Genomic DNA, 22,834 nt, shown 5'->3' with positions numbered 1-22,834 from the left:
GTGAATTTTTAAAAGTCTTCATTTTGTATGGGTTTTCTTCCTTTCCTCTGTGCTTGCATTAAGTCAACCTGCAAACCTGCCAGGTTAGCAGAAAAACCTGAGGGGAGGGAACTCACGGGTGAGCACAGACCTTAACCTCTTAAACTGAGAGCGAGCTACAACTTGACAGCTCTGTGCCTGCATTATGGATGACATCGCTGCGATGGGGAGGCCCTAAGTCTGGCCACGTGCCCCACCACCACCCAGGGAAAGGGAAGTCTTTGGTAGCTGTCAGCCTGGACACTGGGACCAGTGGCAAAAAACCAACACCGAGAAGCCAAGCCACAGAAACCGCAGCAGTTTGGCTGTGATTCAGGTAAGAGCAGGGCCCGTCTCTCCATCATGCGTTGGGCCTGAACCAAAGGTCGTTTTTTGTTTTTGGTACTGGGACTGGAACTCAGGATCTTGCGCTTTGCAGGCAGGCCCTGTGCCGCTGAACTGTACCCTAGGCCCGAGAGGGACTAGGAACTTTGAACTTGACATTGACCTTGACACTGCTAACCAATCCCTGCAACTCTGGGGAAAACCAAGGTTTCTGTTTTGTTTGTTTTCTTCCCTTTCATTACCGGAGATTGAACACCCTGGTCTTTGCACGGACTTCTGTATCCAGCCCTTTTTCACTTTCAGTTTTGAGCCAGTCTCACTGAGTCGCTAAATTGTCCAGGCTGGGCTCAAAGAGCTGGGATTGCGTGCACCACAGGCTGGATTCCAAAGCAAGATTTTGACAGAACCGTATAAACCACAGAGACCTTGCATATGCCAGCTCCGCGAAGCTGAAGTCTTGTTCAGACCTAATTATGAAAATCAAGTCGAGTGTCCAAAATGCATAGCCAAGAACAAACTGCACCCCCTCACATCGTACCTTGGGGACAGTCGGGAATCAAGATCTGTTCGTTTTTATGTCGGGTCTCCAAAAAAAGGCCTGTAGGAACTAATACAGCGCGCCAGGGTGGGAAGGGAAGGAGAGGGTTTGGGGCGTGGCGACGGCGCCAAGGTCCCCCCCACACCCAGACCCCGCCACGCGCGCTGGCCCTGCAGCGCCGCCACACCTGGTCCCTGCAGGCGGCTCGCGGCCGTCACTCGCTGGCACCGAGGTCCCCACAGGCGGAGAACACGAGCCCCATCTCATTGTTTCCAGCCCAACGTAAACCGCGGCCTCGCCCCTTGCTACAAAAACAAACAAAAAGAGCCGAGGGGCTGGGGGCGGGGCGGGCTGTTTGCACGGCTGTCTAGGCCCGAGGTCCTTTGTGCACTCGTCCCCAAAGCACAGGGCGTCCCCAAGCCGTGCGCTAAAATCCCGCAGCCACGGGGGCCGCGCGCGACGCCACACGGCTGCTGTCTCAGCGTCGCGGTCCCCTCGTCCCCACGGCCGGGCCGGCGCGCTGAGGGGCGCAGCGGCCCGCGGGCTCCCCGGCACTCACGTTTCCAGCCGCCCCGGGAAGCCCCGCCGCCTCCCAGCTCCCCGGAGCGCCCGGGCCGCCGCCGCAGCTGCCGCCGGGTTTAGCAGCCGAGAGGATGCGCCCGCCCGCCGGAGGCGCCGACAAGAGCGGGGGCGACCGGGGAGAGGCCGCGGTGCCAGCGGCGACCCCCGAGCCTCCAGGAGCCCCTCTGCTCCCCTGTTCACCCCGCACGAGTCCCACGTTTCCGGGCAGCGTTTCTGCAACGGAGCGAGAGGCCCGCGCCTCCCGGTTATCGCGGCCCGCAGCGCCGTGAGAAGCGCCCACGCCGCGGCCGTCAGCCCCGGATCCCGGCCCGGATCCCGCCCCCGGCGGAGGTGCTGGTCGCGAGGCGCGCACCCCACCGCCTCCTGCACCCTCAATGCCCCGCACCCCGCGCCCCACTACGCCCCGCACCTCACCGCATCCCGCATGCCACCGCACCCGGCACCCAGCGCGCGCGTGGCCCCGGGACTCCGCCGACGGAACCTTACTGTTTCGGGGGTCTCCGCGGCGGCGCCTCGCGGACCTGGATCATTTCCAAAGCGCAGGCTGGCTACGTCCCCAGGGAGACCTGGACAGCAGCAGGCCGGAAGGAATTAGGGTTCCGCTTTGCAAGAGGAATGGCCAAGAAAACGCTTCCACCCAGAGATGTGTTTTCTAAGGAATACGTATTTAGCCGAGGCCTCGGGATGCCGGGCAGCTCGGCGGCCACGCCCCACGGTCCTCCGGGGTCCGTGCCCCAGCGCCCCCGTCCCCCAGCACTGCCCGGGGCTGCCCAGCTCGCCGCACTTGCCTCTCCGGGGAGTGGTTGCCATGGAAACCTCAGCGTGGCTGTCCCGGCGGATGTGTTGTTACCCTGACAACTGTGGCGCAGCTCGGGATGCGCCTGAAAGAAAGTCTGTAGGCGTGGGCTTTGTCATCCACGCAGGAGTTCGGAGGGTGGGCGGAGGGTGGGCGCGAAAGCGGCGCTATCTGGAGAAGGCAAGGGGGCAGCGCCGGCCTGGGTGGAGTCGGTAGGTCTCTCAGCCCTCAGCCAGTCCTCCGCTTTGAAATGGATTTCATTATTCTCTGGGGCATCTTGCTTCAGAAACAAAAGTTATTTTGCACTAACTAGCTCCCGGTAGGAGTGAGGAACAGCCCGGATAACCTGGGAAGCAGGAGATGGCCTGAGGGTGATGCTAACTGTGGCTTCTAATTCAAGAGTCCAGGTCTCCTGTATACTCCCAACAACAGCCTTGCAAACACATGGTCAACCGGCTCCTCCAGCATTTCAGGAGGAGGAGGCTTAAGTGGGGAAAGAAGGCCCCAGGAAGGAGGCGATCCTATCCATGACCAATTTACAAATTTACGTGCTACGTATTTACTTGTGAAGGACAGGTTATACTCATCAAATCGCAAATAGGTACTAAAAGTTAACAAAGTTTCAGGTTAACACAGACCAGGCAAGGCATAAAAAGACTGTGGGTGTGTGTGCACACAAAGGTCCCACTAATTAAAATTAGTGACAGATTTGGATTAATGAGGTTTTTATATACACACTGTAGACATAATGATAATATTAATCTGTGGGTTATGACAAATATACATATACAAGTGCATCTTTTTAGAACTTACAAATAAATGCATTTCTGAAAAATTTCCTATGCATCCAAATATTTGAAAAGGAAAGGACATTTCCACACTCTAAGGAAACAAGTATGCATGAAAGAAAATATCCAGGAGAATTTCTACATAAAGCAAGATCCTTTATCAAGTAAAGTACCATCAAATTTGTGTTTTGCAAATTTACATGTTGTATCCTGACTGCTTTAAAGCACATACTTTTTTAAAAAAATAATCACACCCACTGCTTTGTTTTACTGGGGATGGGGATTTAGTTGAAGACAGCTGGAAAATCAATATTTATTTGCAGATGAAGATCTTGAAAACAAAAACACACTTACCTAGCTATAGAACGACTGTCCACATTTCAACTTTGAGAAAATGAAAAATATTAAATAAATCATCTTTATTTCTAATAAAATTTAACAGTGAACATTGCAAAAGGCAGAAGGATGAGGGTAAGGATGCTAAAAAACACTAAGCTTGCAAACCATGGTGGAGGCATGGTTGGTTGCTGAGGCAAGAGGATCACAAATTCTAGCCTAGATTGGGCAATGTAGTGACTTAGTGAGACCCTGTCTCAAAAATAATAAAAAGGGGTTAGAAATAGAGCTCCCTAAGGAAGCCCCCAAAGGAAACAAACAGAAACTAAGCAAAGCAATTGTCTTGGTTACTTTCTTCCTCACTGAGACACAATATACTAGGCTCACAATTGCTTAAAGCAGGAAAAGTTCTATTTTAGCTCACAGTTTGTATGGGTTTCAGTCCTGTCTTAGTTACTTGTTTCTTTTTGCTGAAACAAAATAGTTAACCCAAAAGTTAAAGAAGTTTATTTAGTTCACAGTTTGTGGAAGTTTCAGTCCATAATGGGCTGGCTCCAAAGCAAGGTGGCACATGACAGAGGGACAGTAGTTCATGGCAACAGAAGACAGAAAAAGCCACGAGAGAGAAAAGTTTCTTCTATCCTTTATATTATATCCTTTACCAGGATTAGGCAGTGCCAATCCAATCAGTGGACTGATCAGCAATCACTCACCCTTAATCCCAGCATTGTCCTACAAATCAGTTAAACACTCTAGATTTAGCCACCTCCAAAAACAAACAAACAAAAAACCAGCAACAAAATAAACCCCCATGACTGCATGAGGCTTTGGGGGAACATCATACACAAATCATAACAAATCCATAGTCAACTGGCTTCAAGGCAGAGCAGCATGGTACAAAGGCATCTCAGAGGAAGAGCAGCTCATAGCATAGAGGCCAAGAAGCAGAGAGTGATCAAAGGAGGAAGAGGGAGATACATGCTTCCAGGCCATGCCACCAGCGACCTACCTCCTCTGACTAGGTTTTACCTCTCAAACTATATTGACATGTAAACTCAGCAGTGGACTAACAATGAGGAATATCATGTCCTCCTGATCCAGTCTATCAGCACATGAGGCTTTGGAGGGACATCAAAAGATAAGTCATAACAGCAATCAATGTCTATTCAAAGAATACGAGCAAGATGATTATCCTCAGACTATAATACTGTTAGCATTAAGTGAAATTCAAAACAGCAGGTAGTTATGATGCCATTCTTTCAAAATCATGTATATGTGTATTATGTGAATGACAGTGATGGTTTGGAGATAGTTTCCACTTTCCACTTGCTAAGTCTTTCTCCCGGGCTAGGGACTGAACCTGGATCTCATCTCTAGCACACTAAGCACGTGCTGTATCACTACGTTGCACAGCAGCCCCTCATTTGCCTCTCCATGGCATATTGTTGCATGGTAGAGTAGGGAAGACTGTAGGTTCAGAATTAGAAGGATCTGTCTGTAAGTCTCAGCCACTGTTTCCTGGCTGTGTGTATTTTGTCATGTGAGAAGTGAAAATAGTAATAGCACCTTGTAGAGAGGTGAGAAGGATTAAGTGAGATAATACCTGATGATGAGTGCATTCTTTAGAGCAAGTGTGGTTAATTTTTAGGTTATTTTTCTAAGAGTTTAATTTTAATTTAGATATGTTTAAACCTTCACTTAGACATTATTTTATGTATGTATTGTTTGCATTTCTCCACGATTTTGGTTTTTTCTTTGTTTGTATTTATTTATTTAATTTAGATTAGTATTGACTTTTGGTTCTGGACACAAATGCAGGGTCTTTTCATGGTGCTACACCTGCATCCTTTTTAAATTTTTAAAATTTTTGAGATTCTAAGTTGCTAAAATGCCCAGACAGGGTTTGGACTTGGGATCCTCCTGCCTCAGGCTCCTAGAGTGCCAGAATTATAGGCATGTGCCATCATGCTGGACTTAAAACTGTGATCCTCCTGCTTCAACCTGCCAGAGTGCTGGAGTTACAGCAATGTGCTCACTCCCCATAGTTTTACTTATGGATGATGAAGATGATACATTATGGTAAAATACAGGTTTTCATAACAAAAGGGAGGTGTGGGGAGTATGATGATAAAGATGATGTTGACTTTTGACACTGGTCCTATGAGCCAAAGTTCCTATAACAGTGAGATGGAGCAAGAATCAACTGACATGGATACAGGTAATGTAGATGTTCTTGATTCAGACGATGAAGAAAACAGAAATCTGAGTTCCTATTTGACCACTGAAATGTTGCCAAATGGCCACACAACCAAATGGAACCATTCAACATTACAAATAGGTCTGAAAATATGAGGGTCTTTGCAGAGGTGAAACATATTGGACAGAATACCAGCATTCAGTGTTGAAAACTAATAGATGAAATGCTACAAGATGCTATGAAATACACAAAGAGTGAAATACAAATAAAATGTTCTGTATGTACCAACAGCCATATTTAAAAAGATATTTATTATGACATCTCACTAGCTGAACTGAAAGCATTCATAGGTCTGCTGTACTTAGCAGGGTTTTCTTATGGTAATTGAAGGAATGTAAAAGACTTTTGGAAAAGTGATGGGTTAAAATATGGCATAAAAATTTATTCCTGTGTAGATGCAAAGACTTACTATGCTTCCAATTTAGAAATTTATCTTGGAACTCAGCTTCCATGTCCTTATTCTTTTAGTAATAAGGCAGTTGATGTTGTGAACAGACTTGTTGCTCCCATCTCCCAAACTAATCACAATGTGACATCCGACAATTGCTTTATCAATTTCTAACTGATGTTATGTTTGCTAAGAGCACAAATTGACCAGTGCAGGAACTGTATGTAGGAACAAAGAAGAAATTCCAAATGGAATGTTGCAATTCCAAAACAAAGAATTGCATAGTACAATTGTTGAATTTCAGAAAGATTTATATTGGCCTGGAATATGGCAAAGACAAACAAACTTGTACCATTGATGTCAACAATGCACCATGAGGGAAATATTGATAGGAAAACCTTAACAAAACAGAAGCCTGAGATGGAAACTTGCTGCAACAAAACCCAAGGTGGAGTAGATGTTGTTGATTTATAGCAACTATGATGTCACTTGAAGCACAAAACACTGGGCAATGGCTGTGCTTTACTTGATTCTATATATGTATGGCATGAATAGCTTGCTAGTTTACAAAGAAAATAACAAATTCCAAATGTCACAGAGAAATTTTCTTAGAGGATTGGGACTGGAACTCCTAACTGATCATTCACAGCAGAGGAAAAGCAAAATGTTTCTGCCCAGGGAACTACATTTAAAAACTGTGGAGCACACTGGTGAACTGACAGGTTAGCAGGGAAGGTACAGCACCCCAAAGACTTATTAGGACAACTGGAAAACCAAAAAGAAGTCAACAATGCCCTACAAGGAAGGACAGGAAAAAAATATGTGCTATCAGTGTAAGTGACTCAATTTTCCTGTGTGAAGACTGTCTTGAGTGTGATAATTGAAGCAAAGATCATTTCTGTGGTAGATTTTGTTTATATTTATGTTAAAATTCACATAGGTTTTATTTCTGACGTTTTTAGGTTTTTGTAAGCAAGTAAACAGCTGATGTGAGAATGTTGATGGCTATTCCAAACACTCATTACATTTGTGATATTTTATTTTATGGCTATCTTATCTTTCTGCTAAGTGCACACTGTATAATATAGAAGGCAGCTCCTGACATAACAGGAAGGGCAGAGAGGTGACAAGAACTGCCTACCATATAGGAAAGGAAAGCTTAGAACATGTGCTGTCAGTGTAAGTAGGATGTGTGCATGGAGCATGCAGTTGTCATATGTAAAGACTGCCTTGGGCCTCCCTGGAGGCAGTGTGGCCGAATGCAGCCCTTCCAGGGGAAAACCAGCAGTGTCTCCTGAGATCCACGCCATGTTGGAACTTAGGGCTCTGGGAAGCCAAACAAGCACCTCCCCTCCCTGGTAAGCAAAGGCAGTGTGGCCAACTGCAGCCCTTCCAGGGGGAGAACCAGCAGTGTCTCCTGAGATCCACACCATGTTGTAACTTAGGACTCTGTGAAGTCAAGCAAGCACCTCCCCTCCCTGGTAAGTGGAGGCAGGGTGGCCCACTGCAGCCCTTCCAGGGGGAGAACTAGCAGTGTCTCCTGAGATCCATGCCATGTTGGAACTGAGGATGCTGTGAAAACAAATGACCATTCTGCCTCCCTGCTAAGCAATAGTGAACCTACTGCTACATGGCCTAGAGTCAAATATCCCACTTCCCCTATCCTCCTTCTCCTCCTCCCCCCATTAGCAAATGGGAACCAGAAATCTGAACATCTCCTGGAAGGTTGACCATAGCAAATAAGGGGGACTTCCTTCTACCATTTCTTTGAAGGCAAATATTTTTATTACTGTTTTGCTCTTTTCTGATTAATGGTACTGCTCTGTTCAATATTCTGTTTTGATAAGTTCTATACTGTTCTATATTTCATCTCATTTTGATATACGTGATTGAAAGAACAACTATTATAAAGAAAACAAAATATACTGTGATACCTATTACTGGTATCCCGGTAACCCTCTGTGAAGTTCTGTACCAATTTCACTGTACAATCTTAGTTGGCTTTATTCTGACTTGTTCTGTTGTATACTTTCAAAATAAAATTAAAAAAAAAAGACTGCCTTGGGTTTGATGGGTGAAGCAAAAACTATTTATGGAGTAGGCTTTTGTTTATATTTAACTTGAAATTCACATAGGTTTTTGTTTCTGATGTTATCGCTTAGATTTTGGAAGCAAGCCCACAGCTAATGTGAAAATGTTGATGTTTATTCTGAACACACAATGCACGTTAGAATACTTTGTTTTATTGGTATTTTATGTTCCTGTTGACTACACATTGCATAATATAACAAGAACCTCCTGACAAAACAGTAAGACCAGTGAGAAGCCAAGTATATCATGCAGAAAGGCCAGGAAAGCAAAACACTTGTGTTGCCACTGTAAGGGACACACATACATGTCTCATGCTGTTGTCATCTGTGAAGACTGCCTTAGGTATGATAATTGAAGTAAAAATTATTTTTGTTATAAGTTCTATTGGTATTTCCATTATAGTTTATGTAGAAATTTATTTCTGTTGGTTGGTTGTTGTTTTTGGACTTTGTACACCAAGAACCAGTTGATGTTGAAAATTTTGATGCTGTTTTATAAACATTCAACAAATATTAAAAATTGAGTACTTTTATTTTTTGATAATTTTTCCTGTTAAGCACTCACTTACATTTATCAATATAATAAAACTCATAAAACTAAAATTAATAATTCATCAACAAATATTCTAAATAAGCGTGGATTTGACACATCCATGTTTATGGACTTTATGATAAAAAAAGTGTTATGCTCAGCAGTATAGATAGATAGAGACAGAGGTATAAGGATGAAGAGAGACAGAGGAAAAAGTGAGACAGAGAGAGAGTGAGACAGAGGGAGAGTGAAGGAGAAAGGATGGAGACATCACACATCCTTCATAGACCAGCTGCCAGTGACCTGCTTCCTCCATTGAGGCTCCTCCTCTCAACACTTGGTTATCTCCCAATATCTCTTCACTTGTGAAACCATTAACAGATTAATACACTGATAAGCTCAACACCCTTGTGCCTCAGTCACCCTAAAGGCCCCCTAGCTGAAGGCTGCTGCATGAAGAACCAATCCTTCAACACACGAGGCTCCGGGGAGACATGTACCTCTCAACCTGGACACCCAGTAACTGGTGAATCCATGAATGGATGAGCCCATTCACAGGAGCACAGCCCTCACGACCTATTCTTACATGTCCCATCTGGTCCCACTTGCTAATACTTCATAGCAGTTTTGAGGGACGTTCAAACCATAGCATGCCTTAACAAAATTAGCAAACATCAAGAATATTTTGATTTTTGCCCAGCAACTCAAAGTGTTCTATACTGGGAGTGTCTCTACACATGTAGTCCACAAAATCCATCCAAGATTTTCTTTCTGTGTGCCTGCTGGTCATGGAGCGTAGGCCCTTGAGCATACAGGGCAAGGGTTCTACCACTGTGCTTCACCTCTGCCCCATCCAAGACTTCCTGAGCACTGTCTGAATGTGCCATGTTGGGTGGTCATTTGGTTATTATCCACCTCCTCTGTGCTAGACAGTAAATCCCAGGTGGACAAGTCCTGCCTGTTTATCATCTACCAGACGCCCACACTAGCACACACTTGACTTGCTGGAGATTTGCTAAATAAATGAATAACCCCTCCTCCAGGGCAATTCCCAACATTGAAAAATCTGACTGTATGTCTTCTGTCCAGCTGATCTCTGGCTACTTCAGTCCCATTACCAGTCTTTTCTAAACTATAATTGAAAGCAGGACAGTGAGGAACCATTTGCTCAGCCCACTGCATTAGAGGGTCCCATTGACTGCTATTTCCTGGGCTCGATGCCCTGTGTACACCCAGAATGTCACCACTTGGGCTGAGAAGGGAACACATGGCAGCTGGGGACTGAGCCTGCTGCCTGTCTTCTACTTGTAGTCTTCGTTTTCACTGCAGACGAAACACCCTACTTCACTCGGAGGCTTAAATTTAGTGCTGTCCTTTTAACACACACATGGCTCATTTAAACATTAAAAATTGCTAGTAGGATCAGAAACGACATTAACAGAAGCAGAAAATGCCAAGCCCCTGGGCTGGAGCCCACAGTGCCCTCAGAGAGTCAAGAGCGCATCTTTCTCTTCGGGGATTCATTGGACCTTGGCCTCAGTTACTTATCTGTCTCAGACACACTTCCCTTGCAGGTCAGAACCAATGTGCAGAATCCCAAGGACCAAGAGCCTTTCCAGTTGCTGTGGTCTATCTGTAAGAAAAATCATCTAAGAAGGGATTTCCCCTGCCCTTGTCCTCACTATGAAATCCATGAGCACAAATGGAGTGAATTCGGTGATGCACATGATACAGGGCACACTGGTAATCTGTCACCAAGGATGGATGCAGGACTGATGTTTCTACAGGAAATATGATTTGGATGGGATTGAACCAGCCCAAATTCCCATCAAGGGTCCTCATAGATTTAAGACAAGTGGTGTGCTGTGTGGACTCCTACTGCGGATGGCAGGCATGTTTCTCCTTTCAGCAGCCCTGTGCTCTCCGAGGTCCTTCACATACCCTTTGCAGATTGGAGAGAGACCCTAAGGGTCTGCTTAACAGCTTGCATTCATGGTGGAGCCAGGCTCTGAGCCAGCTGTGTCCTGGGGCATCAGGTGCTGCCCAGCAGAGCAGCTCCCTGTGTACAGGGAGGCTTTGCAAAAGAGATTGGGTATTTCAAATGGAGCAGAAATTAAGGCCTGGGGATACTCATAACAGGCTGTGGGAAGCTTGTCCTCCAGGTCAGGAGGAAAGGGGATACGCTGTGGCAAAGGGCTTGAAGCTCAATCATCTTTCTCTTTTTGCAGTGCTGGGGAGAGAACCCGGGGCTGTAGAAAGCTAGGCAAGTGCTACCTCTGGTAACATGTCTGCCCCTAGACCCAGGTCTTCTTTCTCTTTTCTGCCCAAAGCGAGCACAGCTTTAACAAGGACACAGGCTAGCGAGGACCCAGGGAGCACTTGGGAGCACAGGAGAGCCGACCTTCCGTTTCAGTCTCATTACGCCTTTCATGGCTTTGTGACTTTTCTTAAACTAAATGTTAGTTTGTTTTCAGTATGGGGGGGTTGGGGATCACGCTGAGCTACACCCTCAGACCTTTTTAATTTCTTGAGACACAGTCTCACTAAATCGCTAAGCTGCCCGGGCTGGGCTGGAGCTTGCAATCCTCCTGCCTCCTAAACACTGTCATGGATCCCTGTCTCCAACAGCTCCAAGCACACTGTGCCTTTCTGAAGGTAGGTGGTGGAGATGGTTGCACAACGATGTGTGTACACATATGTGAGCTCTTCCATATGTTAAGGGGATGTATCTTAGGCCATAGATATTTAAGTAGAAGTTTTACAAGTGTGCTTGAAACCCTTCATTGCCTTGTAATTAGGTGCTATGACTTTATAGCCACACTTGAAAATTCCAGAGCCTGGGCTTATAATTGCAAGATTCCTCCCCCTCATCTTCCCCCTCAGCCCCCTTCACCCAAACAAGCCAGGGCCAGCGTGGAGAGGGAAAGCGAGCAAGGTAGATGCAGGGGAATGAGCTATTTGCCACCAGTGCAGAGCTGTGGCTGTCACCCCAGCTGTGCCCAGTGGTCTTACTGCCTCTGTCTGAGCTTTTATAGCTGATTTCAGTCAGGGCAGGATTGTCGTTTGTTGGCCTGAGAATGCACGGTGAGCATGCTGAGCTCCCTGCAGTAGGGATGTTCTCCTGGCAGACACTGGGCATAAAATCATTTCCCCTACAACTACTAGAAGCAGAGTTTTCTGTTTTATTGATACCCAGCTGATGATCCAGAGAGTAGAGCCCTACAGATATTTTGTAGCATCTAGCTACAAAACCTGGAGAGCATTAAAAAGCACTTTATATTGCCTGTATTCGCATTTAGTAAAAGTCAGAAACTGATTCAGGCTGGGCAGGGAACTACAGTGCTAGAGATACGATTTTGGGTTCTAGACAGCTTCCCAGAGGGTGGGGAGGAGTCAGTTACTAAAACATGATGATAGTAATAGCCACTGTTTGCCAATGTTTCTCTGTGCCAGGCTCTGATCTCATTGTTTTCCATGCTTTATCTTTATGTCACTCTCACAGCTCTACAGGGGACTTGTGGCAGAAGGCAAAGATTTAGCTGATGCTAATTCCAGGCATGGTAAACAGCTCAGGCAGTGCCCTACCCAGGTGGTCTGGGATCCAGGGCCCTGGAGGCTCTCTTTACAATGTTTTTGTTACTGGAGGCTTTGCATTGAACTATATCCCTAATCTTTTTTACTTTGAGGCAGGGTCTCACTAAATCACCAAATTTCCCAGGCTGGGCTTAAACCTCCAATCCTCTTGTCTCAGCCTCTCTGACTGCTGGGATCACATGTTTAGGCCACCACTCCTGATTTACCAATTAACTACACTTTCATTAATTTACCTGACACCTGTGCAAGATGTAACAGTTTGTTGTACAAACAAGGATTCTGATTCTGTCACTGCTAGAACTTGAAGAGGTGTATATCTACCTTTCCCTGTAGAAAATGAGAGAGAAATGAAATTTCCCACCACCATCAGCTTTTGTTTAGAAGAAGAAAAGAGACTCTTCACGCCCAGAGGCACTGATGCCTTCTGTCACTTCAGATAGGCAGCCAGCCACCAAGCAGGACCTACAGGCCAGGGGTAGGTGTTTGTTCAGATAAGAGTTGGGATCTCCAGAGCCAGGAATAAAGCAACAGCCAAAAAAGCAGCTTAGGGACTTAACATGATCTAGTCTCACTCAATACAGCAACAGAGAAGCCAGCTCAGAAGGCCCTGAGTCTATGCGCAGGGTGGGGGGGGGGGAGAAAAAGCAGCTGGGAGAGGCACCAGGAAAGGAAAATCCCACCCCCACCCCCGGGCTCCTCTCCCTCTCAGTCCGCTCCACACTTTGGATTCTGAGAAACCCTGGAGCCTGTGGGATTGGTGGTCAGTGGTTCTTGGCCAGAACTGGATCATAGGTTATTTCGTGCAGATGCTGCTCGTCCAGTGCTGAACCCAGGTCACCTGGGGGCAGAGAAGCGCCCCTCTCTGGAGCCAAGGAGAAGCAGCTGAGTAATTCTGGTCACCTGCGATCTTGTGCTCATCCTTACCTTCACCTCAGTGTCCTTCCTCATACTCAGGTGGAGAACGCATGACACAAACACCAGCCACGCATCCGTCTCCACTCTGTCCCTGAATCCACAGGGGGAAAGAACTCTTTCAGTGAACTCAGAAAAGCAATGGCATGCGCCATTCCCTGGAGCTCTTCACTTTCTTCCTTCTCCTGTTGACACATTTTCTTTAAAAAAAAAAAAAAAATGCTCTCTTGAGACATTAAACCAAATGTGATTCAGAAAGATTACATTTTCCAGACACACAGCAGTTCCTCATCTGAATTTAGCAAACCTGATGCCAAGTTAACACCACACTGTCTAGCAGTCTTCTGAAAACTCTGAGTCATCTGCAGTTCCTTGGTGTTCGGGAAGCGAATGGAGGAGCCAGGAGAAACAGTATCGGGAGAATGTCAGACCCCAGAGGCTAGTGAACCTTGATTTTCTAAGAGACACGGCCTTGCTGTGTTGACCTGGGATGCTGAGATCCTCCTGTCTCACCTTCCAGAGTAGCTGCACCATCCCTCTCAGCAGACCCATGGTTTTGTGGCCCCACCTTGGGGTTCTGCTCCACAGGACCAGATGCTGGAATGTGGCAGGGGCTGGCCCCAGGGACCTTTGGGCTACTGTGATGACTGGAGCACATATATGTGCCGGTGCTGGCTGAGGATCAGCCAAGATTAACGGAATGTTAATCAGCTTGACTCTCTTATTGTCTGCACACAAAAAGTGCAAGTGGGCCATTTTCTTAACACAAAACTCAATTTCCTTCTGTGCTATCATCCCTGGGTCTTCCCAGCTGGCACAGGATCTTGGGGCGTTGCACCTGTCATTTCAGGGCCTACTGTGGGAGAGCAGAGTGCTCCCCGCTGCGGGAGCCATTTCCTGCTGTCTCTCCATCCGTGAAGATGCTGCCCCCGTGCCTGCTGACAGCCTCCTGGGGATCCTGGAAACACCTGCTTGGCATTCATTCTCCTCCTGCAGGATCTGCTTCAAAACCATTCTGTCTGGGGCTTATGGCACCATCATTTTCCTGGTCAGCTTTTTCTACTTTTTCTCACACTTGGAAATCATGAGGATGGTGATGCATTTGAAATCCTGCAGTGTTTCCCAACCAGGACACTTGGCAGAGGGAGGGATGGAAACTCTCCAGGTGTCTGCCACCTCTTAGCACACACGAGGCCCTGGGTTAATAACCAGACTGAAGGAGAAAAAGTGCAGCAGGAAACTAGCTAGGGATCGTGTTTCTCTCTCTCTCTCTTTACATATATATATGCATATGTCCATATATACATAAAATACCTCATTACTAAAAAATAACTAGAATACATTTTAGCTAGGGAAAAACCACCCCTTTATTCTTTCCCTAATGTGGGAACTATTCTCATAATGGTGTATTCCATTTTCCCTTTGCCAAGAACACACATTTTATATGTTGCAGAGTAGAACATACACAGTTTTGTTTTCTGATATATGGACATGGCTGTATCTCCCCCACAGCATACCGTATAATCGATATTTCTATTTTAGCAGTTATCTCCTTGCACCTCTATTGCCATGTGGGTATCGATCTTCCCTATTCTGGGAAGGGAGAGAGCACCCTAGAGTCGACCACAGGGCTGAAGCGGGTGCCTTGCAGGACTATTCTGAATGAGTCCTGCGGTGATTCTCACCCTCAGCCTGAATCTACACTGTACGGGCAAATCAAGTTCATATACCACAAGCAAACACCAAAGTGAAAGCCAAACTGAACTTCATTTTCAGTGAAGAGGTCAGCGAAGGTTCTGGAAAGACGGCCTTGGGGGGAGTGTGGTCAGCTAAGTCACCCCGATGCCTTCATGAGAACAGAAAGTGCGGTGAGGGTGGGGCTCGGCGGCAGAGCCGGGTTTCATCCCCAGCACCGCAAGACCAAGGGGAAGAGAAAGAGAAGCTAAGCTGCAAAGTGGGAGTCCCCATGGACAACCTCGGCAATCAGACGGGAGGGCAGGCCGGCCCCATGGAAGCCAAAGCTCAAGCAAACAGGAGCAGGCCCCACTGCCCCGTGGAAAGCAGAACCCCGGAGTACGTCAGGTGCTCCCAGGAAAAGGAGACGCGAGGGGAAAATTTCATCACCAGATAAATGAACTTTGCCGTCAGGGTTCAAGCAAAACCATCCACATGATGCAACTGATTCAATCTCCATGAGCAGGGTAGACACATTGTTTGCAGTGCTAAAACTGAATGAGAGTGGACAGGATGACATACTACAGCAAGGCGGGTGCACAGACAGTGAGAGAGAGGAGGACAAATCACAAATGGGGAGAAAGGAAAGACATTCCGGGGGGGGGGGGCTTGAGCTGTAGCTTAGTGCAGGGAGAGATGTGAGGCCCTGAGTTTGATCCTCAGCATTGCTCCTTCTTCCCCCCAGCAAAAGACAGAAAAACTAAAGCTATTCCCCATAATTTTATTGGGGATGGCAGTGATGGATCTGAGACTCACACATGCACTGTGGGCACAGGAAATGAGCTACTGTGGAATGAACGTGTTCTGTCATTCTTTCCACGATTGTTAGTACGATTGTCTATGTCAATCGTACTGTGTCAAGGAAAGACAGACAGACGAGAGATTCAGACAAGAACTAGACAGCAGATGAAATCAAAGCCCTGTGGTCCTGAATGAGATTGTGATTCCAAGACAAACTCAGGAGAGGATTTATCTGTCTCTCTAAACCTTCTATCTCTGCATGGGCCTAAAAACAATCCCCGATCCAGCTGCAAAAACATCTCCCTCCGAGAGAAGCCAGGGCTTCTAGAACTGGTTAAATCCCAGAACAAGGTAAGCCCGGGTCAGCTCTTCATACCCAATATCAACGGGATCAAAGCACAGAGTTTCGTCCTCAGGACTCAGAAAGCAACTTCGAGAGGCTGTGGCCACACGGAGGACGAGTGCAGCTGCCTGAAGCCTGTGACTTCCACCGCTGTTGGGAAGCTGGCACTGTTACAACCTGTGAGTTCATGGGGTGTCGCTGAGTCTCAGGGTCACCTTCAGAGGGTGATAAGGAGCGAACTGGTTAACTGTGGTGTGTCACTCCCTGCCTCCCTTGGTGTGAAAGCTTGGTGTTATGCTCTGGATTCTGTATTTGAGGACACTGGCAAGGGCATGGCTCCCCAGGGACACCACAGGATTGGGTCACTCTGAGGCCATCTCAACCTGTGCTGGGTCTGGGCTGGGGTCCATGCTCCCTGCAGCTATCCCCCAGAGTGCCGTGTGTGGACCTCCTGCAGGGGCACTGCCAGGGGGGCTAAGGCCCCATTCACAGGAAGCACGGCTGAGGCAGTGTCTCGGCCTTTTGTGACAGAGGCGTGGAAATCACCAAGGGTCATTTTCAGTCTGCTGTTTGAAGCAGTCAAGCACCCAGCCAGACTCCAGGTGGGCAGGAGACCTGCCTAACAGGCAGCAAGGCCAAAGACTCGGCAGCCGTTCTTCAAACCAGCGTGGGGGTTGATTCATTTTCTCGAATGGCAAAAAAAAAAAAAAAAAAAAAAAGCCAGGCTTTCCTTATGTGAACTTCACCCCTGAGAAAATCACAGAGGTAGGGTGGCCACACCTTACGGGAGCACAGTAACGGGGCCGGGGAGGGCGGGCGGGGTGGGGGGAGGGAGGCAGCTGAGTAGTGTGCCTGGAAAGCATGAGAGCCCAGGTGCCACCCCCAGTGCCATACACATACACAATGTGTATGGCTAATAGGTGAGAACAGTAATGGTGTAATTTTCACAGAACCTCATAAATATGTACAGTTTTTGCATATATTTAACATTTGTATATATACTTAACACTTTAAATTTTTAAAAAATGTCAAGATTAGAACCTCACCATTGTGTAAATCCCAGTGAATTAGAGGTTGGAGCAGTTGATCATCCCCATTTGGTAACGTGGTAGACACCAATGCCAGGTGCTGCTCAGGAAAGAACACAGCGCCCCCTAGCGCTCTGCCTAAGACATGCAACACGCGTCTGATGAGACTGGTGGCTGCAAGCTGCCCAGTGGGAAAAGCAACAGAGGAACCTGGGGGACCACACCACTGTCCTGCATTCAGCGAAACGCAGACTCTGAGACGGTGAAGGTCCAACGCCCAGGCCTTTCAGAGATCAGGTTAAAGGAAAATAAGGCAATGAGCGCAGTCAGCCAATCAGCATAAACTCAAGGACACAACGCATACAGCTAAAGATGGGGTGGACAATGCAGTGTCCAGCCGTGGACATGCAGAGGATGGAACCACAGAGACGCGTAGCAGTGACTACGGGAAGAGGCTTGCCGATGCTCTTGGGAAAGGGAGCAGATTGAACAGTAGCACTTCGTAAAAGGGTACCCAACGTCTACCTTATCACAGCTCATTACCACCTATACTTAGAGGGTTTCGATGTGTCTTGTTTTACAGTAAAAGTGAAAAAAGAGAGGAGCAGAGAAAAATAGAGAGGAATTTTGATATGCTGGCAGCTGATGTTTATTGGACTGAAATGGAAGGAAGGCTCTGTGCTTAGGGCCCCTGTTGGGAGCCGCGTCTGTGATAGCTCGCCTTGCGCGGCGGACGTGCGGCCTGTGGTAAAGAGCAAAGCCTGAGGTAGATTACCCCTCCCATCGAATATGTTAGTTTCCTGCTTACCGCGTAAACAACCCGCTCAACAATATAGTCTGCCTGGCAACTGATGATGTTAGCCAATCAGCTTGCCTTGCTTACTTTAACATGATTGGACACTGTACCCGTATATATACCGGTGCCACCCCTGGGCGGAAGAAGAAGCCAGGTAGAAGCCCAGAAGTAAAAGCCCAAAAGGAGCCGCGGAGAGCAGACCGGTAGAGGCTTTGGGGCAGACTGAAGCACAAAAGGAGCCGCGGGGAGCGGACCAGAGGAGGCTTCAGCTGGGAGAACCCAGGGCAGGCTGTACGGAGAAGGAAAATAAAAAGAAAAGGTTGTCCACTACCAGACTTTGTCGTGTGTCCTTCCTGCCGGCCGGGAGCGGACATCGACATTTGGTGGCCCGTACGGGGACTGATCACCCCCGAGACGTGGAAGTGGACAACGCTCCAGTACAGAGCTGCGAGACAGGTGAGTTGGGGATAAGCCTGGGCTCTGGGTGGCGCGCACCTACAGGGCTTTTAGACTCCCCTCAGGCTCACGCGTAAGTGGCGGATTCCTTGGGCCTCACTCGGTGAGTAACATATTAAAAGATGGGAAACATGTTAGGTAGCAACACTAAGAGCGAGGGTGGTTGTGGAGAAAGCTCTCAAGAGCTTACAAAAGTACGCAGGGTATCTGAGCAGGCCCAGTCAGGGAGCTCCCGAGAGGGGTCCGTCAAGGGGAACAAGGATGCTAAGGAGGAGGACGGGGCTCTAGCCTCGGAGTCGTCTGACTCCGAGGACGAGGGAAAGTTGAATGGCAAGGAGGCCAAAGAGACCAGCTGTCAGGAGCCTAAGTCGCTCAATAAGGAGTCGCAGGGTTCTTTTCCAGCGTTGCCCCGCGAATTGCGCTCTGCTCAACCTGGTCTGCGGAGGAGTAGAGAGCTCCTGAGCGCTCCCCGGCGCGAGAGGGAGGCGAAGCCTTCCGCCCCACCTTGGGGGCCGTTTCCGGAGGCGATTCCTCGCCACGAGGCGGCCGCCTGGGAGCTCCCTCCCCTTTCGCCAGAACAGGAAGTGATGCACGGGCCCCCATTTTCCGCCCAATCACGGCCGCTGTCTTATGCTCCGCCGCCGGCGGGTCGGTATTTTTACAGGCGGCTTTGGCAGGGGGGACGCTTGTCTCATGAGGTACATCCACCTGGGATAGATAGTGGCCCCTACGGGATATTTCCTGTACAAGTAGCTATGGGCCAGGGACGCAATGTATGGGAGCCTTTTGAGATAAAGCAGATTAGAGAACTTAAAAATGCAGTTACAACCTTTGGGCCGACTGCGCCTTACACCATTGCCATGCTGGAGAATCTGTCTTCTGGGCCCCTCACCCCCGCGGACTGGATTCAGCTGGCAAAGGCGTGTCTGCCCTCGGGTAGTTACCTGGATTGGCGAGCCTGGTACACAGAGTTCTCTGCCGAGCAGGCTGAAAAAAACGCCGGTCGAGGAAATAAGGGCTGGGGATTTAGCTTAGCGGCATAAGCGCCTGCCTTGTAAGCAGGCAATCGCCAGTTCGATCCCTGGTACCAATAAAAAAAAAAAAAAAAAAAAAAAAAACGAAAAAGATAAAAATAAAAAATAAAAAATAAAAAACAAAAAGGGGGAGTAAGCCAAGGCCTGCCTCCAAAGGCGCGGTTATCTATGGCATGACAATGGATGGGCCCGGATCCAGTGGTCAGCTGGAACCGAGGCGCGGTTTGTGTTTTCCCACAGGAACCGGGACGAGAACCACTGTGGATACCGGAGAGACTGACACGGGCAACAAAGCCCTCGACTGAAGATCAGACCTGCCCTACTGGAGATCCATCACAGACCAACCAACAAGATGAATAGAAATAGCGGTAGCCCGAAATGGACAAGAAGATCCTCAGGCATATGCATGGCTTGCTCAATCGGCCCACGACCGAGTCTAGATATGGCGGGCATCCCTCATTCTCCTCCATAAGGTGACAATACACAGCAGGGTAGGAGAGTCAATGACGGGTAAGAGCGTACTCCCCCGGTGCGACTCAACCTAAGCCAGGCCCTACCCCATCCTGCACGTAAGCCGCTGGACTGTTAGATGCTGCCCAGGTCTAAATTTCTCTCCGAGGGGATTTCTTTACGGAGAGGAAATGAGTGCAAGCTTGTGTGCATCCAGGTTCCGTCCAGTTTGTGCCTGGCCCTAGAAAAAGGACGAGGGCCTCAGGGCCTTGGCAGACCATGGCATGGCCAACCAGGGTCTAAGCCAAGGACCTACGGTGGGCCTACACATAGGGCATAAGCCTCTGCACCCAGTCCAGGAAGGGCTACGATGCGCACATTCATAAAAAATAAAATAGGGGGAGATGTTGGGAGCCGCGTCTGTGATAGCTCGCCTTGCGCGGCGGACGTGCGGCCTGTGGTAAAGAGCAAAGCCTGAGGTAGATTACCCCTCCCATCGAATATGTTAGTTTCCTGCTTACCGCGTAAACAACCCGCTCAACAATATAGTCTGCCTGGCAACTGATGATGTTAGCCAATCAGCTTGCCTTGCTTACTTTAACATGATTGGACACTGTACCCGTATATATACCGGTGCCACCCCTGGGCGGAAGAAGAAGCCAGGTAGAAGCCCAGAAGTAAAAGCCCAAAAGGAGCCGCGGAGAGCGGACCGGTAGAGGCTTTGGGGCAGACTGAAGCACAAAAGGAGCCGCGGGGAGCGGACCAGAGGAGGCTTCAGCTGGGAGAACCCAGGGCAGGCTGTACGGAGAAGGAAAATAAAAAGAAAAGGTTGTCCACTACCAGACTTTGTCGTGTGTCCTTCCTGCCGGCCGGGAGCGGACATCGACAGGCCCCTGCAGAGCATCTCATTTAATCCCCGCCACGCTGATCTCCTTCCCTGTGTGACCACAAGCAGGGCTCCCAAGATAGGCTGAGCAAATAGCAAAGCCATGGAGATTCCATCGTCACCTCCTCTGCTGAGTGTGAAAAAGAGAGTACAGAATATTTACCCCACGAATTCCTTCCAGAGAGATTGTCATGGATGATCCATCCTCATTCACTGTGAACCAGCACATACGGGAAGCAGAGGGTACTGCCCAAAGCCCTTTGTGACACATTCCTGATCCACAAGGCAGCGCCTCAATTTAAAATTTACAAAAAATAATTTATCTTCTCATAATGACTTTTAAAGACCCAGCTATCATCATCGGACGTAAATGTCCCACTCACACCTACTGAATCTAGTTTCTGTTTTCCAAAGACAAGGCTGTTAAAGTCAGGTAGTCAATTTAAAGGTCACCAAAGTATTTTTAGTCCTGGGGATTGAACCCATGGACTCACACATACATTCCCAGCCACTGTTAGATTTTAAAAATGAAATTTTTGGCTACAGAAGGAGGTCATATCTTTGTAAGAAACACTGCTAACATAATAAATTCTTTGGTCTCTTCAAATCACTTTGAAAGTTCCAACAAGTTGCTTTATCTCCTAGCCTAGAAGTAGACCCTTGAGCCTGCTTTGAGAAGCTGACCACTGGTTCCTGGACTTGCAATTTGTGGGTTGTCCACAAGAGGGCACTTCTTCCCTGGACAACTCGAAGTCGGGGTCTAGGCCCAGGCAGCTCATCAAGCAGCTCAGAACAGAAGATGCACGTCCCTCCCAAGGGGCTGAGAAGCAAAAGGCAAACTTTAAAAGGCAAAAGAAACCCAGCGCCCAGTGCTGGCTCCTAACGCCTCCACAAACAGCCTGTGACTCAGACAATGACACTATAAAAAGCACACTATCCCATCCCCAGCACCGGTGCACACATACTCAGTCAACAAACAGAAGGCACCTGTTGGTTTCAGGATACGGCTGGCCTAGTGTGAGATTCTGACCTACTGATGCCAATGCAGACAATGGTGTGTTTTGCCTCAGCTGTGTGTTCCCAGATGCGACGCACACAGGTGCAGCAGAGGTAAAGGAGATGCTCCATCCAGATCATGCTGGGGCACCTGGCACTCCCTAGGACACCCACATTCTCTCCCCTCACTCTGCTGATCCTTGTTTTCTGATAAAACACATCTCCCCCTCATGAGCCAACCTGCTCAACAGGAACACTTTTTCAACTTGGGGCCACTTTCATAGTCTATTTTTAAGAAAGCCACAAGTATTTTCCTCAGCCAGCACAAAAGCAGCAAAAGCTCAGGGTGAACATCTCAAAGCAAATACACAAAAGGGAGAGCCGCCCTCTTGTTTACTTACAGGTCTTTAAGCTCCTAATATTGACACTGGTTTCTTAGTTCTCCGGCATTTTCTTTTCTATTGCAAACAGCAGGGCTTTCATCTGGGAGGAAGTGGGTTTGGTGGGTTTCGCTTGGGTGAGCAAACCTGAGAAGTGGGCAGCATGGAGCAGTAGCGGGCAAGGCTTGGGGAGCAAAAACAAGCTGCTTTGCATAAGCAGCAGCGACACCTTACAGAATCCAGGCTAAAGACCCAAACCGGAGACAGCGGAGGACGGGACATGATCGCTGCCTTAGAGAAGGCTTTTCTTTCTCTTTCTGAGGGTCTGTTTAACAGTATTACATTTCACTTCAGCAAGCCTTTCCAAAAGTATTTTTAGAAGCAATTATGTTAAAAGCTCGAGTCCTGGAGTGTTATCTATCCGGGTATCTCTTGCCCTGAGGGACCTTAGGGTATTGAATTGAGCAAAGCTTCTGTGAGGCAGCCAGAGTTGCTGTATATACAGAAAGCAGCCACGCTTGGGCACACAAGGGCTTTCAGGTATTTGGAAAAGGCCAGGTGTGCCGGTAGCTGCTCAGGTAAGGGGCCCGAGAAGACCCGATACAGGACTCAGTGGTCCCGTCTCCCCACCTGGGATGGCCCCCAGGAGAAAAATTAGGGGGAAGCATCCCTCCCACTCCTGCGGCCTGGCTTGCGCAGCTGTCTTAGGAAAGCATGCTGAGCCCGCCTGGGTACTGCCCATCCCAGAAGTTCTGACGGTGGCTGCCTCTGCTCATCTTTTAGTGCCAGAGTTTTCACACTGGGCCCTTAAGGG

At 48.2% G+C, this 22,834-nt stretch overlaps 1 protein-coding gene across 2 annotated transcripts in view; it reads right to left on the bottom strand.

Moving 5' to 3' along the window:
- Positions 1-2,366, bottom strand: part of Trim2 (tripartite motif containing 2) — a 166,497-nt gene extending 164,131 nt beyond the window's left edge. The window contains exons 1-2 of one of the 2 annotated variants that reach the window (XM_063260861.1): positions 2,272-2,366; positions 1,970-2,049 (exon numbers count right to left, since the gene is read on the bottom strand). In XM_063260861.1, the coding sequence (XP_063116931.1) occupies positions 1,970-2,049; positions 2,272-2,293 (102 nt within the window). In that variant the 5' untranslated portion in view covers positions 2,294-2,366. The remainder of the gene's footprint in view (positions 1-1,969; positions 2,050-2,271) is intronic. The other variant, XM_063260860.1, reaches the window with a different exon arrangement.
- Between the last annotated feature and the right edge of the window lie 20,468 nt (positions 2,367-22,834).

The sequence above is a fragment of the Cavia porcellus genome, unplaced genomic scaffold (genome assembly GCF_034190915.1).
Source record: "Cavia porcellus strain 051 isolate PalLab524CR breed Dunkin Hartley unplaced genomic scaffold, mCavPor4.1 scaffold_14, whole genome shotgun sequence".
NCBI classification, from domain to species: domain Eukaryota; kingdom Metazoa; phylum Chordata; class Mammalia; order Rodentia; family Caviidae; genus Cavia; species Cavia porcellus.
The sequence above is the reverse complement of the archived record's forward strand: the minus strand, read 5'-3'. Positions and strand labels throughout refer to the sequence as shown.